We start from the raw sequence: 15,754 nt of genomic DNA, 5'->3' as shown, positions 1-15,754 counted from the left end.
TGGGAATGCTGTTTCTTCCTCTCTATCTATGAGAAGATGGATACGAAATTGTAACCGGTGCTCATTGGACCGCCTACCTGAGTGGGTGAGGGCAGGAGAAATGTCATAATGTTATGATATTGGCATATTGCAATATGGAGACATCTATAGACTTCAAATTACATTTATTTTTTTGTCATTTTACATCATACAGAAAAATATGTATTGAATAAGGTTTATTAGCCTTACCAAACTTGTTTGTTCCACAGACCATGTACTGACTGGTCTGAATTATATCTGACTTATCGAATTACCTAAGGGAAAATTGTAGAAAATTTCTACTAAAACTTCAAAGATAACAAAGCAAAACTCCACATTATCTACTAATGTTGATGTGGGGTAATAGCTAACACTGAGGAAAAATGTAACATAATGCAAGAAGACATTTTAAACCTTATAGACAGGGCGGTTAAGTGGAAAATTTACTCTAATGTGGATAAGTATGAGGTGATGCACTTTGTTAAGAAAAGCAGAGACATCACCTTAGAAAATAAGAAACTGAGTGAGATAGAAGAGCTAATAGATATAGGGACATAGGTGGACAAATCATTAAAAATAGCATCGCAGATCAGCAAAGCAATGAAAAATGAAGACAATAATCTGGAATTGATTTTAAGGCTATGAAATTGAAAAATAAAGTTGCATAAATTTGTATAGGACCTAGGTCAGGCCTCATTTATGGGGTAAAAGCAAAATACTGCGGATGCTGGAACTTCGAAACAAAAATAGCTGGAAAAACTCAACAGGTCTGACCAAAACTCATCAGAACTAAGGAAAAATAGAGATGAGATGAGATACTAGCTTATATTTCATCTCATTTCTATTTTTCCTTAGTTCTGACTAAGAGTCATACAGACTTGAAACGTTAACTGTATTCCTCTCCGCAGATGTTGTCAGACCTGCTGAGTTTTTCCAGCTATTTTTGTTTTTGTTTCTCATTTATAGGGTACTGTGCACAGTTGTCTCACACTGTAAGAAGGAAATAAAAGCACCAGAGAGAGTGCAAAAAGATTTACAAGAATGATACCAGAACTGAGAGATTGGAGCTATCAGGAAAGATTGAACTGGTTGGAACTTTTTTTGCTTTGTGTTACAATCCCAGCTGAGATTACCCCTGGACAAGCCTGATCCCAGAGTGGAACCCAGCTTGATAGATCCTAGCTACTGAACAGAGGCACAAGGGTTGGCTGATGAACTTTTAACAAAAGAATAAAACATTTATTCAACAAGAAAAGATTAACTATATTACAATACTCCATCACCCACAGCTATACCTTTACAAATGTATACAGATGTGTGAGGATATACAAGCTATAAAAGCTATCTTATACTCTAATGTACAGAGTAAGTACACAGTCCATGTAAATCTATGGCAGCCTGTGGTCAGACAGACCACACTCTGAAATCAAGTGACAGATACCACCTCAACCAGATGCTATGGATCTCTCCTCAACTCCCTCAAAAGCTTGTCACACCATGAACCAACTGGATTCACTGAACTCCGTCCTTCACATGAGGGTTTCCAGTCTCCACTCTGCAAGACCTTGCCTTGGAATCTTCTCCCAAACTGATGCTTTCTCTCAGATGCCTTCCATAAGCGTTCACCTTCAGGATTTCAAACTCTCCTTCTGACGTTCCACTTCCCTGGGTCACCACATGCATTCAAGCTGTCATCCACACACCCTGTCTCTCTGACTCAGCCATCAACAGTACACCACTGCTTCACATGTCCATAGCAAAGAGTTACAGACCTTCAGTTGTCTCTTTGGACCTTCTTGCCTCTTGCAAGCTGTTCTTGCTTTAAACCTGCTTTCTGCAACTTGTCTCTTTAAATCTGAAGCATGGAGCCTTTCTCTCTGCCCTCACCCTCAACTTCACTTAACAGCACCTTTTCCATATTCATGTCCTTCCTTTGTCTAGAAGGTCTTCTTTAGACTTTCCCCTTTTCCATTTCCTTCAATTTTTGGGGTTTTCTTTAGCTTGGGACTGGCTATCTGTCCCCTTTGCTCCAGTCTCTCCTGGCAGCAACTTTCAGAACCAGCTGCACTCAAACAGCTTCCAAAACAACTGCTGTTCCTCCTCTTCTGTGCGTGTGTCTGTGGTAGGAACCTGCCTCTCTGGGCCCCTGTTGCTCAGCAACAGTCCAATCCTTCTACCCTTGTATGTTTACCTTCTCTTTAAAGGTCGCAAAACTCCTCATTAGAAATGCAAGCACCTTTTTAAAGTGAAACTAAAACTCCATTTGACCTTTCTTAACACACAGATATAGAAATACAAATAAACCTTAAACTTTAAAGCTAAAACTTGTTCCTAACACCCACAAATACAAATATAACTTATTTAAACTATCTCTATTTCTTAATGGTTTGAAAAGATAAGACATGTAGGTGACCTGATAGAGACCTTTAAGCTTATGAAAGGGTTGGGCAGGCTACATGTGGAGAGAATGTTTCCACTTGTAGGATCATCCGAAACTATGGGCCATAAGTACAAGATAGTTACTAATAAATGCAAGAGGAAAAATAAGGAGACATTTCTTAACTCATAGTGACTAGAATGTGGAACTTCCTATCCCAGGAAGTAATTGAGGCAGATAGCTTTCAAAAGGAAATTTGATTATATGAGAGAAAAGAGAATGGAAAGATATGCTGAAAAGCTGAAATGAGATGGATTGAATGCCAGGAGATTCATGTGGAATACAAACACCATCACAGATTTGTTGGGCTGAATGGCCTGTTCTGTGCTGTGCATTTTGTGTAATTCTGTTAAGATAATTTCATAGAATATGTGTTAAACAATATACCTGTACCTTTTAACTTGGACAGTAGAGAGTTAATTTCCAGGATAAAAAAGCAATTTCTCAGTAATATGAGAATATGTATTAATATAGAAATGCCCAATATAATAATATCCATAGTTTAAGGCACATCTGAATTGAATTCTACCCATCATCTCTGTGCTCACTGGCCTACATTGTCTCCCACCTGGGTTTTAAAGTTCCCATCCTTGTTTTGAAATCGCTCCATGGCCTCACCTTTCCCTACAAACCCCTGCAGCCCTACAACCCTCCAGAATAACTGTGCTCCTTCAACTCTAGCTTCTTGAGCATTCCAGATTTTCATCACTCCACCATTGGTGGCCATGCCTTCACCTGCCTAGGCCCTAAACTCTGTAATTCTCTACCTAAAGCTCCCTGCCTCGCTTTCTTGCTCCCCTTCGTTAAGGCACTCCTTAGAACCCAACTCTTTGACCAAGCTTTTGGCCATCTGCCCTAATATTTCCTTATGTCGCTCAGTGTCACATGTTGTTTGATGGTGCTCCTGTGAAGAGCCTTGGGACTTTTTACATGTTAAAGGTGCTGTAAAAATAGAAAAGCAAAATACTGCAAATGCTGGACATCTGAAATTAAAATAGGAAAAGCTTGGGTTTGACAGCATCTGTGGAGAGAGAAACAGAGTTAATGTTTCAGGTCAGTGCCATTTCATCAGAGCTATACAAATATGAGTTGTTGTTGGAAGGCACAAAGTCAGCTCAAAGGATACACATAAGCACAGCTTCCAAAAAAGCAGCACTCCTTTTGCTGCAGCACATCCAATGCCACGACAGCTAGGAGCCACTAAAGCCTCTATCCCGTGTAATTCAACTTCAACCTCTTTGCCTAGCATTCAAACCCACCCAACAACTTCACTCTGTCCTTCCTCCATGATCTTCTCCAGCATTACTACCTCCTCCCTTGCAGCTCTGGTCTCCTGTATATTCCCCTGCCTTCCTGATCACTGTGCCTATGCAGTTGCTACACATCTGCGCTGTGGAACACACTGCAAAAGACCCCCACAAAACCAAACACATCTGCTATTACTTCTCTATCAAATCCTGCTGGGTGTCCTCTGAAATCCTATAAAGCTCCTTGGGATGTTTGTCACGTAGATAGTGCTATTAAGTATAAATTGTTTTTCTTTTTAACAAAAAATTCAATACACCACAAAATCAATCCTGTGTTGGAAACAAGATCACCTACATCATGGTAATCTACAGAAAAAGAAATCAAGCACCTGCTAGTATTACTGATTCTTTTTATGTAATCAATGTTGTTTTAACCCACCAAATCCCCTCTCATATTAATCTCAAAGCAAAACAGAGCTCTAAATTTGATTAACAATTAGTATCTGTAATTATAGTTGCATATATATAGCAAATGCCCCAGCCCCCAAAAGTGTCTCTTTGTCGGGGTTGGGGGGTACCAGATAATAAAGGAATAGAGCAGCTCAAGTATTCCCGGGTATAAATGGGTGACAGACCTGAAATTGGGTGGACCAGGCTCATGGAAAGAGCAATGTGATTTTACAAGATTTTCATCAAGAATAATTTTCTGTAATATGATAATTACTTCACCAGCTTAGTAATTACAGGTCATCTTCATTTGTTTCCTATCAGTTAATTCTGATAGCTTAATTCCTTTTAGGGAAATTGGTGGCCAGCCGCCACTGATTATTTTGTTAAGTGTTATTTGAATAGACAGGACAGAGAGTTATTAATCAGCCCGTTTCCAATTAGCATCATGTTTAACCCAGTGATGGACACCCCAAGGTGAAGTATTCATAATGCCTTTTAGATTGCTATTAGTCAATTTAGCTCCTCTCAACTAAATCATAATTAAATATCTTATTTCTTAACACACGTTCACTAGTCTCAGTACCTTTGTCCTTTTAAAAGCTGTTTCAAATGTTAATTTGAAAGTAAGACAAAAATAGCTGCTGGAAAATGCAAGTGTATTCTTGCATTACTACTGTGAAAATATTAGCTCAAAGCAATAATATATGAAATAAAAGCCACAGTACAATTAAAATATTGGATAATAAACCTCTGTTTTGACACTGTATAATTGGAATAGGCAGCAGGTGGTGTGTGTGAAAAATATACTTCAGATTGCTTCTATAAATGTTAATGTTAATGGCATAAAATCTTGAGTGGCATCAAAATTTAAGGTATCGGGGAATCAATTGTCGATAGATTGTCAGTTACATTTTTAATTTTGAATACATTTTGTAAGTCACACCAGTTTATAAGTTTACAGTTATCCATTACATTGTACAGTATATTGCAGTTCAAATAGTATTGGATGTAATATGAAATATTAGGCTTTTTTTGGATGGGAGATGGTAGCATTCATCTCGATTAGCCAGCAAGGGATGTTATTTGTAGCAGAGGCCAAGATAGTCATGACTCATTCTACTCTCTCTCTCACCTCTCTCATCCCATCCCTTATGATTGTCTTCTCTCTCCCCAGCTCCCTGCTACATTTCGGTTGGCCATTTGTTCATTTATCTTGTTTGATTTGTTCTTTGTGAATTCAAAACATTGTTTCTCCAGGATTGGAGGATAATTAGTTGACATTTTATTGTTCTTTATTGTCTCATCAGTTTATCAGTGTTTAGGTCTGACTGTCCTTTCCAATTCTACAGTTCAATTTTTTTTCAATTAAAATGCTGCTTGTGATGTTCTAGTCTTTGCAGCAACAACCATTTGAAACAAGATAGTGCAACCAAGTTTGTGAATTTCATTTTCTGATGAAAGGTCGTTGAGCTGAAACGTTAATTCTGTTTCTAGCCACAGATGCTGCCTGATCTGCTGAGTATTTCTAGTATTTTAAAAAACTATATATTATTATGAATTTCATGAATATTGTTAGTTAATTCAAGCCCCCCTTTCTGATCTCCTCTGCTACATATACAGTTTGATTTTGGGGGCAGGGTAGGTTGGCAGAGAGTCTATTAGAAACAGATTATAACGAGAGAACAGGATGCTAGAAAGTATCAGCAGGTCTGGCAGCATCTGTGGAGAGAGAAACAGATTTAACGTTCCGAGTCTCTATGACTCTTCTTCAGACTTCTCTCTAAAGTCGTATGGACTCGAAATGCTAACTCTGTTTTTCTCTCCACAGATGCTGCCAGAGCTGCTGAATTTTTCTAGCATTTTCTGTTTTCCGATTTCCAGCATCCGCAGTATATAACTAGAGAACAGTCTATTTCTGATCAGGTGAAAGGTTAGCTAATACTAAGTTTCAGTCTAGCAACCAATTTAAAAAAGATGTAATCATGCATGATGCAAGTTGTCCTGTCTCTGTTCTAAATACAGTCCTTGCCACTCTTGGCAGGGGCAGCCTGCTATAAAGGGCAAATGGCACTAACCATTTGCATTGCCAAAGGAAACAATTAGAAAGGCTCAGCCTATAATATTATTAAGCACACCAACTAATTCAGGCAGTTCTCTAAGTACTTACCCCGTACATACCAATTTAAACATTGTTAATTTCAAGCAAAGCTGGGTCCTCAAACAGTTTCAATCATTTGTTCACACCTCATTAAAGTGCAATTACCTTACTAATAAGATTTTGATACAAGTGCCAACAATTACAAGCAGCACTGGTTAATTGGAGACTTACTGCCTTTTCTTTAAAGTATTTTGGTTATCTCAGTTTTTTGGTTTTTATATCTATGGGCAAAATGTGTCAATACCCAACATACCCACTATAAACAATGGACGCTCTATAATCTTGTATACTATATTATATTAATGTACTGATTGACAATTCACCATATATTAAACAACTGACACCCTTTTGTTGATGTTGGAAGATAATTAATGTTCTTTTTGTGAACATAATGAATTAAGTTAAATAACCTGCACTGTCAATAGTAAACAAGAAGACTAGAGTACAACTTGAAAATGAAATCAAATGCCAATGTACAAAATGAGACCATATACATTATTAAAATCAAATACCAGCCAGTTAATTCAAGTTAGTTCAAAGCTGCAATCTAATCTCAGGATTCGGATGATAAAATCAATTTAGGTTACTGTGGAATTAATCCTGTTTTTCTTTCTAACGAATTCTGATTTGATATGGACGTATTTTGCTATCAGGAAACTAGAAGAGTGCATAATTCTATTAAAAAACCATTGGGGTGAGAGAATACTGATTATTAAGTGTATTTTTTTCTGTATTAATAGTGGCTTGTGGTGCAGATAATATTAATGGCTTCCATCGCTATGATATTTAGAAACAATATGGTGGTAAGTGATGGTTAAGTGCTTTTTTCAATTCCTTTCTCTTCCTGAGAGTGTTGACATTACTTAGAGGTATGATTCCACAGACCCCAGAACTTGTCTTGTAATTTAAGATATTTCATATGTCAGCCTCACCAGTAAGTTTCTGCAGGTTAATAAAAACAGAATGTTGGAAATACACAGCAGACCTGCAGCATCTCTGAAAAGTGAAAGTCATCCAGTGAGCTCTGGCTTTGTTTGCCCTACCTTTGCTTCTCATGGGAATGAATCTTAACTGTACCCAAACCATCACCTCTTCAAAGACAGCCCATTGATACATTACACTTTTGCCTACTAATCTTTCATTCCACTCTGAAGAAGAGTCATATGGACTCGAAATGTTAACTGTTTCTTTTTTGTTTGGTAGTACAGAACTTGAGTATTGCTGTAATAAGAGACATTTTTTTCAAAGCTTTTTGTCTTGCACTCATCAGGACAATTTGCAAGAAAATACCAATGTCAGGGAAAAAATCATTTATACTGCATAAGAAGAGAGTGCTGATTGGTTGGCAAGTGGAATCTGATTGTCATGGAGAATGCACCAGTTGATGGTGACTGACAGTTAACTGCCAAACATTGTTTGGAAATTTAAACCAGCTTGACTCTGGTTGGTCAAGACATTGCCCTGGGGAATGAACCAAAATAAGTGACAGCCATTTCCTGATTTATCCCGATTATCTCCATTCAAAGTAAACTGATATATTTTTGAGGAACTGATTTCCTTTGAAGTCTTACGTCACTGACCTTAATATTCCAAAGTTCACCAGCTTATGCTTGGAATTTCGACAAAGATTCATTCAATAAGTTGTCCTAATTTTTGAGGGATGATCTGCGGAAACCTAATTTATGCAATTGGCCTGAAGCTTCTACCAAAGCTACAGCAGGTATAGATATGGCCCAGTTGCTCAGTGACCCAAGGAAATTTTCAGCAATTGTACCTGAGGTATTGATAAACATCTATAATTTTTTTTTGTAGTTCGAATTCACTGTTTAATATGTAAAATACAACCTAACTTGCTGTTTGTAATCAACACTGCTGTTCCCCCCTTTATAATGTAATGGAACATCTTGATTAGATTAGAACAGTGTATTGACAGCTAAAGTCTGTCCTCCATGATGTATAACAATGATTATTATTTTTCAATGAAATATTTTCTTCTGTGGGAACAGGGTGGTACAGTAAAACTTGCATTTGTGTGACATCTGTAACAAATAAAATGTCCCAGAGCACATCAAATCAGTGAGAGCGGAACAAATGGCAGTGGAAGAATTAGCAAAATTAAATGCATCTATTATAATAGTTTTTAAGGAAGCTTTTAAAGGCAAAGAGTAAAGTAGCAAGCTGAAGAGCTTTGGGGAATGAGTTCCAGTGGGTTGGCTGAAAACTCTCCCACTGAATGAGAAACCCCGGAACGCACATTAGGCCAGAGTCGTAGGATTGCATTGCATGGGCAGAAATAATGGGCTGAAGAAGGCTGCAGAGTTGGGTGATGGATGGTTATTAGTTATATAGGGATTTATAAGGAAGTCAAGAGTTTTGAATTTGATGTGTAGGGTACAGGGAGCAAATAAGTTCATCACTAAAATGGCTACATGAAATGATAAACCACACACAATAATTGCACTCTAACCATATACCTACTTACTGCTCTCTCTGGTTTTAAATAACAGGAAATATAGTGTACAGTAAATGACTGGCTGTGCCCATTTACCTGATCACAACTACAAAACAAAATTCAATGTAATTTTCTGTTCCTCTGTTGTGGATGATGCTGACAAGGCTAACATTTGTTGCCCATTCCTAGTCTCCTTAAGAACCTAGTTTCCCTGAGAATGCAATGGCAGGTTGCCACCTTGAATGTGTGTGTGCATGATGATTGTTTTTACAAATGACTATGGTGCTTCCGAGACATTACGATTCAATTAGGTAGCGTGGGATCAGAATCACGTGTAGGCAGGAAAGACATTCGTAAGCCAGATGAGGCTTTACAAAGATCTGCCAGGTTTCATGGTCATTCTTGTAGTGCCAGCCCACAAATTACAATGCCATAATGTGGGTTGCAAGTCCAATACCATAACCACCATGCCACGTACCCTATTTTGAAAATTTATTGTGTGAGAAGATGTTGGAATTGCACCTAGGATGAAACATGTTCTCGAGGTTTAGTTAATGACAATAGGTTGTTCAGATTTCACCAACTGTGGTTTATGATGTCATCCAAATTCTCAGCGTGTTTTCAAGCAGCATCTTGCTCCCATTTACCTATTATTTATTTGAAGTTGTTGCCTTGAGAATGTCAGACTGCTAAGAGACTTGGTGGTTTACAAAAGCCACCTTGAAGCTATAGCTGTCCTACACATTGAGGAAACTCCACAACAATGTAATTGGTGTTGTCGGTTATTGATAGATACAACACTGTCCCCTCCATGTTTGTTGACAGGTGCCAGTGGCAGGAGTCTGAATATTGACTAAAACTTGACAGCTGATTGAAAAACAAGCTGACCTTTCCATCTGAGTGCTGGGCACTTGAAAGCTGCCTGTCAATAATCCCTAATTTCAGATTGTTATACAGGAACCTGAAACAAAGCCTAAACTGGAGAAATATTAAGTCTGCAATGAAATCACTAATAATATTGTAACTTCAATTAGATAAGTTAACATTTTTCCCCTCATAGAAACATATTTGATCAATTTTCTTGCTTCTGAAGATGAGGAATGTCAATGCTGTTGAATGGAACAGCTTTGTATTTTTTACAGCCAGTGCTGGCTAGGAGTACTCTTATGTTTAGGTATAGTTTAGTTGGAGATCCACTAAAGCTCCCTCTGCTCTGATCGATATGGCGTGCAATCGTCCCAGATTTGCACTAAGTGCAGTAGTGGGCGGGAAAAAGAATGTTTTACCCAGTGACTACAATGGTGGCTTTTCACACTGTATCATCCCAATCCCGCCTCGTTAATCATGCATTCCCGGGAAGCATGCCAGGTCGCTGGTAGGGAGACCTCTCATTCGCCCACCCCGCTGCCTCATCAGGCCTTCAGAAAACTGGGCACCATATTTAAAGCCCCTGCCCAGAGCTAGTAGTCTTCAAGGGATAGGAAGCTGCTGCAAAGTCATGGCTGCCAAAGGGAGGAAACATGCTGTCCCCAGATTCACTGACTCCTCCCTCAAGGGCCTACTGGATGCAGTGGAGGCCCGCCACCATGTCCTCTACCCCTGCTCTAGGCAAAGGCCAACAAGTAAGGTGACAAATCCAGCATTGGAGGGGTGGCAGCAGTGGTCAGCACCAATGCCCTGCAAAAGAGGACAGCCACCCAGTGCCAAAAGAGGATGAACGATCTCCTCCATTCTGCCAAGATAAGCTACGATGCAGTTCCCGACGTTTGGTGGCGGGAAATATGGCCTGCCAATGATGGCGGAGCGGACGATTACAAACTGGTTTCACAATGTTGGGAAACTGAATTTTGGTCTTCCTGCCATATTGTCCGCTCACGCCCATCATGATGTCCGACGCCAACAGGCCCAGAAAATTCAGCCCATGGTCTTTTGTTTTATTGTTTTGTCTCATCATTGTGTGATAGGTGCTATTAATGAAGAGAAGCAGTAAAATAGCTCAGACTGACATGAGAACAGAAGATATACAGCATTGAGTGACTAGTAAAGTAGCATTGTGACTTTTTTTTTGGATACATGGGGACAGAGTCCACATGTAGGATTTATGCAAGAAAGTATACATTATGGGATTTTCTGTGCTGTAAAATTCTATGATTCATTATATAGCAAGGGAGTGGGAGTAATTGGATAGCACTTTCAAAGAGTCGGCAGAGGCACAATGGGCCAAATGGCCTCCTTCTGTGCTGTAAAATTCCGAGATTGCTTGTATACTTTTGTGACATCAGTCGTGATTATCTTCTCATTCACTTTAATGAATGAGAAGAAGTGGAAATCCCCAGGCTATAATTCTAGGTTGCTACTAGTGGAGTTAAATGTCAGAAAGTATTGGGGTCCAAATTGAAAATTGCAGGATTGTGAATGGAGCATCTTTGGCTTCTCTGCAAAACACTTAAGTGAGAGGAAAATTGTAGAATTGCCTGCATTTGGAGATCTCACCTATTATTTACAACCACTCCTCTTTGAACTTGGGAATTAATTTATGGAGACCTCCTGCAAAACAGATTCTCTGGATATAAGCAGTGCTTACAAAGCCACATTTTTATTGTCCACTTACTCAAAAGTGGTGGTAAGCTTTCTCCTGAACTGCTGTAGATATTGTGCTTATGGTATGGAAGTCAACTTCCTCATGATGATCCACCATGCAGCTATGTCCATCAGAACTTGGTGAGTTTGGTCACAACAGTTCAACAGCTTAGATGGTCCACCTATGGGTACTGGACCATACATAACTAGATCGATCAAATTCAGTTTCACAGCTTGCCATAATGGTTTTGAATTCCATTAGATTGTTAATCCAGCAATATAACCACCATAAAATCATGCTGTCTCCTAGGAGGAGTGGAACTGATGGCAAAAGTTTCTTTATTATCATTCTATATGTTCTTAAGTTCTTTCAAAATTTTATTTTTCAGCCCGAGAAATGACCAGAGGGAAATTTTTAAACATTCTGGAGCGGCCCAAGAAGTAGCTGTAAAATTCCAACCACTTGCTTTTGCAAGAAGACCCAGCACTTATTCAGAGACAGTTACTGTCCATTGCAGACCCACAGATGCCTTCCTCGGCTAATCCTTCACATATCACCTGTTCCAACAGCCTTTTACAATAGAACAACACAAGATCCCATTTTGTGGATAACTTACCTTTTGGCCTGTAAGGCAAATTGTTCTTAAATGGAAACGGAGACCACAGTTCACATTTGGTTGGTGTAAAAGGGACAGAATTTGGTTTGTTTTGTGCATGTCAATTAATGATATCATTATACTGTGCTATACTAATCTAGATGTATTTCCCATAGTATGTTTAGAATTTGGTATTCCCCTTTAACATGCAGTGAAATAAATCCTGACGTTGCAGTTGAGGTTACGCACAACAATAGCACTTTAGTTCAAGACATGTGATTCTATCAGTACATGTCCATGTTTGGGTAACAAGTAATCGTATACCTGGTGGGGGGAGCATTGCAAAAAATAAATTGCCTGGATATAGAATAAAACTGCTTTCCACAAACCCCACCTATGTATATTATACAGAATAATTCAAAATGGAGCTTGTTTCGTAAGATGTAACAAACTCTGTGGTTTGATAGATCTTTTAAAATTCTCTCTTATGGTTTGTGAGGCCATCTCAAACCTTTGCTGTATTTTTGCCTTTTAACACATTGCTGTGTATGTGTTATTGAAATACAGTGATAACGTAGATAAACTCTCTGTTGAAATGATTGTGTATTGCAGTGGTACCTTAAGGAGTGATAGATCAACAGAGAAAGGTTTAGATTGAAATGTCCAAAAAAAATACTCATGCTGGCATTGGAATACATTTCCCACCTAAATGTCACAGAACTGTGACCACCAAACAAAATAAAACATGGATATTTTGTTCTAAATTAAACAAATAACGTGCCAGCTTCATTATGAAGCTATTAAAAAAGGTGTCATTGCCAGACAGAAATAATTTTGTTCTAGAGAAGAAAGATGTGAAATTTTCAGAAGCAGTAATTGTATCCAAGAATGCCTATCGGTGTGCATCAACAATGGGTTAAGCGGTATTGTTTAAATGAATGATTTATGTCTGCTTTGTAAGGAAATAACTTTGAATATTCCACTGATTTTTATTCTTTTGCTATTACAAGAAAATATTAGGACACATTCAGTTAGTAACCCTGGAAGAAATACTATTCTTGATTTTATTTGCCCTTTCCCTGGGCCACATCTGACTTCCTCATGGCTACCAAAGTTATGTCCTGTGATTGACCTGCAAGAGGTATAATTCAGGTGGTTTACAAACTGCTAAGAGAACGATTTAAATTTGGGAGGGGACTGGTATTAAGAAAACAAATATATTTTAAACTAAATTTTAATCCAAGATTTTACATTTTAGTCGAGAACATGAAGATAAGTAAGTGATATACTTGATCACAATGTCACAACTGAGATAGTGTCACTTCGGAGGGGGAGCATGCTGGGAGCTCAGCCTTTCAGATAGCATTTCAAATTGTTGATTGTTGCATACAATCCTGTTCAGCCCAGTCTCATCGACACACTCTTTGGGTTTGCTCCTTGCAGGCTTCTGGTATACTGGAGACCATCCTTTAAGGATGCAGCCTGGTAATTGATGCACAAGGCTGAGCTGAAGTCTGATTTTAGGACTGAGGTCTAGGGTAAAGTCATAGGATTAGAAAGGACAAACTTGCTGGAAACTTTGACCAGAGTAGTGGTCTAGAGCTATCCCAAACATGAGGAGCTTATGTCTTAAGTGTTTACTTGTAAAGGTTTGGACATTTTGTTTCAATTGTATGAATCATTGAAGCCTCCTTCCACCCCTTTAATGATCTTTAACAGACCATTGATGTTCCAAGTATTAGTCTCAAGCTTTTGTTTTCCAGGTTTTATTTAGAATTTGAAACTGGACCTACTTTCATGTCTTGTGCACAAATGAGTGGAATGTTTCTACAATATATTTTATTTTTGAATTAATAAACGTGCATTATTTTTAAAAAAAAAACTCTCCCAATCATTTGACTGCATACCTTAAAAATATATGCATTAAACATGTTTTACTTCTCTTGTGTTTCCTAATGACGAACTCACAATGGCCGTGCAGACAAAATGGCAAGGGTTGCCAGTATCTGGGGAAATGTATATGTGTTTCTGCATAAGGAGGAGGAATGAAGGCAAAGAAACTGACAGAGAGTAAGTGAAAGGTATTGAAAAAGGATCTGCTGGAGCAAGTGAATTTGCTAACCTTAATTACAAATGTATTGGCTGAGAAATTGCTGGAGCAGAGCATCTTGCAGAAAGCAACTTGAACTGGGCTGTTTTCCTCACCCTTCAGATCGCTCTCTGTTTGCACCACAAATTGCTGCATTTACAAATTGATAATGGCAATGTCAACATCACACTAGGAACCTCATGAATGTTGTGCCCAATTGTCTACCTCTTTAATGAAATACAATGAACAAAACAGAGCAAACGATGGAAAGCAAATGAGGTGAATTAAAGTCCAGTTAGAGACAAAGAGAAATAAAAAGAGGGAAAGAAAGGCAGTGGATTAAGAAAGAGAGAAGGAGACAAAGGAAAATGTCTTCATGATCAAGAAAGTAGCTTTGCCTTCAGGGAACCGAGGCATTGCTAAACGAAAAAAAAACAATATCCAGCAAGTTTGCTTTCCATTATCATATCTCGTTATGACTAACAGAAATGTGGGTGCCAAGCCTGACACAAAAATACTGCTATGTTGGATAAAAATGTTTAAAAACTCTAGAAACAATTTTATACTTGTGGGAATGAGACTTCACAGCTTTATCGTTCCCTTTCTCTGTCTCTAAGGTTGAGTGCCATGTCAGGGTCATAAACAGGCTATTAACATAGTTCTTATATGAATTATCGCCCTAAATAGCTGTGGTGAGATTAATTTATATCAACAATGTAAATCCAGCAATCTCAGGACCCGCAATTAATGTCAGCAAGCAGGCTCTTGATAAGTTTGCACTTTTTCAGTGTTTTCAAGGCTAGCGGCAAAGCATCACAAATCATCCAGCAATTGAAGGAAGATTGGAACTTGTGGCAATTCTCTTATTCGCCCCAAATTGCTGGATTTTTTTTTTTACATACTAATAATGCTGTCATTATTTTTTTCAGCATTATCTGGGCCAATATTTGTTATATCATGTCCTATGATACTTCTAGATCTATAATGCTGGATGGGAGTAATGCTGCACTACACTGGAGTACCAACATGCCATCTGTTGGGTGATTTGCTGCAGTTTGGATTCCTCTCCTCTGCCAAGTTCTTCATCTCATGAAGTGAATCAGATGGGAAAATCTCTAGTGCGTTATTCCCATGTGATTTGTGACAGCCGGGCAATAGGAACATTACTGCTGCTTTGGGCCTGGAAGGATTAGGAGGATCATCAACAAGCTCAATGGTTTCTGTTAGCATTGTTATACACTCAGTTCCCCCAACAGCCCAGGGATTTCACCTGAGCTGCACACACCAGGCAAGTTCCATGTTTGGTCTACACTATATTAGTAGATCTCAGCTAAAACACTATTAGGGATGGCCTCAGAACTCCTGAGGAAAGGAGGAGAACATTGCTGACTGCAGCACACCTGACAATGCAGCACACCCTCCGAACTGAAGAGTCAGTCTAAATTACGTGCGCAGGTTTGGAGCTTGAAGCCACAATGTTCCAACTCAAGAAACAATAGTGTCCACTGACTTAGCTGATCTGATAAGTTTTGAGCACTTGGAAAAGTGCACATTAAAAGAATGTTTGCACAATTTTGAAAATTAAATTAAAAGATATTAGTTTAACATACAAACATACTAATTAGGAGTAGGCCACTCAGTCCCTCAAGCCTGCTCCACCATTCAGTAAGATCATGGCTCCACATTCCTGCCTACTCCTGATAACCTTTCACCCCCTTGTTAATCAA

The 15,754-nt window shown here is 38.6% G+C and overlaps 1 protein-coding gene across 3 annotated transcripts in view; it reads left to right on the top strand.

Moving 5' to 3' along the window:
* Positions 1–13,820, top strand: part of lin52 (lin-52 DREAM MuvB core complex component) — a 61,282-nt gene extending 47,462 nt beyond the window's left edge. For 2 of the 3 annotated variants that reach the window (XR_005946314.1, XR_005946315.1), the window contains 2 exons: positions 5,981–6,082; positions 11,732–13,820. Coding sequence is in view for 1 of the 3 variants with exons in the window: in XM_041214998.1 (XP_041070932.1) it covers positions 11,732–11,787 (56 nt within the window). In the remaining 2 variants the exon portion in view is untranslated. The remainder of the gene's footprint in view (positions 1–5,980; positions 6,083–11,731) is intronic. The other variant, XM_041214998.1, reaches the window with a different exon arrangement.
* Positions 13,821–15,754: the final 1,934 nt, after the last annotated feature.

The sequence above is a fragment of the Carcharodon carcharias genome, chromosome 20 (assembly GCF_017639515.1).
Source record: "Carcharodon carcharias isolate sCarCar2 chromosome 20, sCarCar2.pri, whole genome shotgun sequence".
In the NCBI taxonomy this organism is placed as follows: Eukaryota; Metazoa; Chordata; class Chondrichthyes; order Lamniformes; family Lamnidae; genus Carcharodon; species Carcharodon carcharias.
This window is presented reverse-complemented; position numbering and strand designations above follow the sequence as displayed.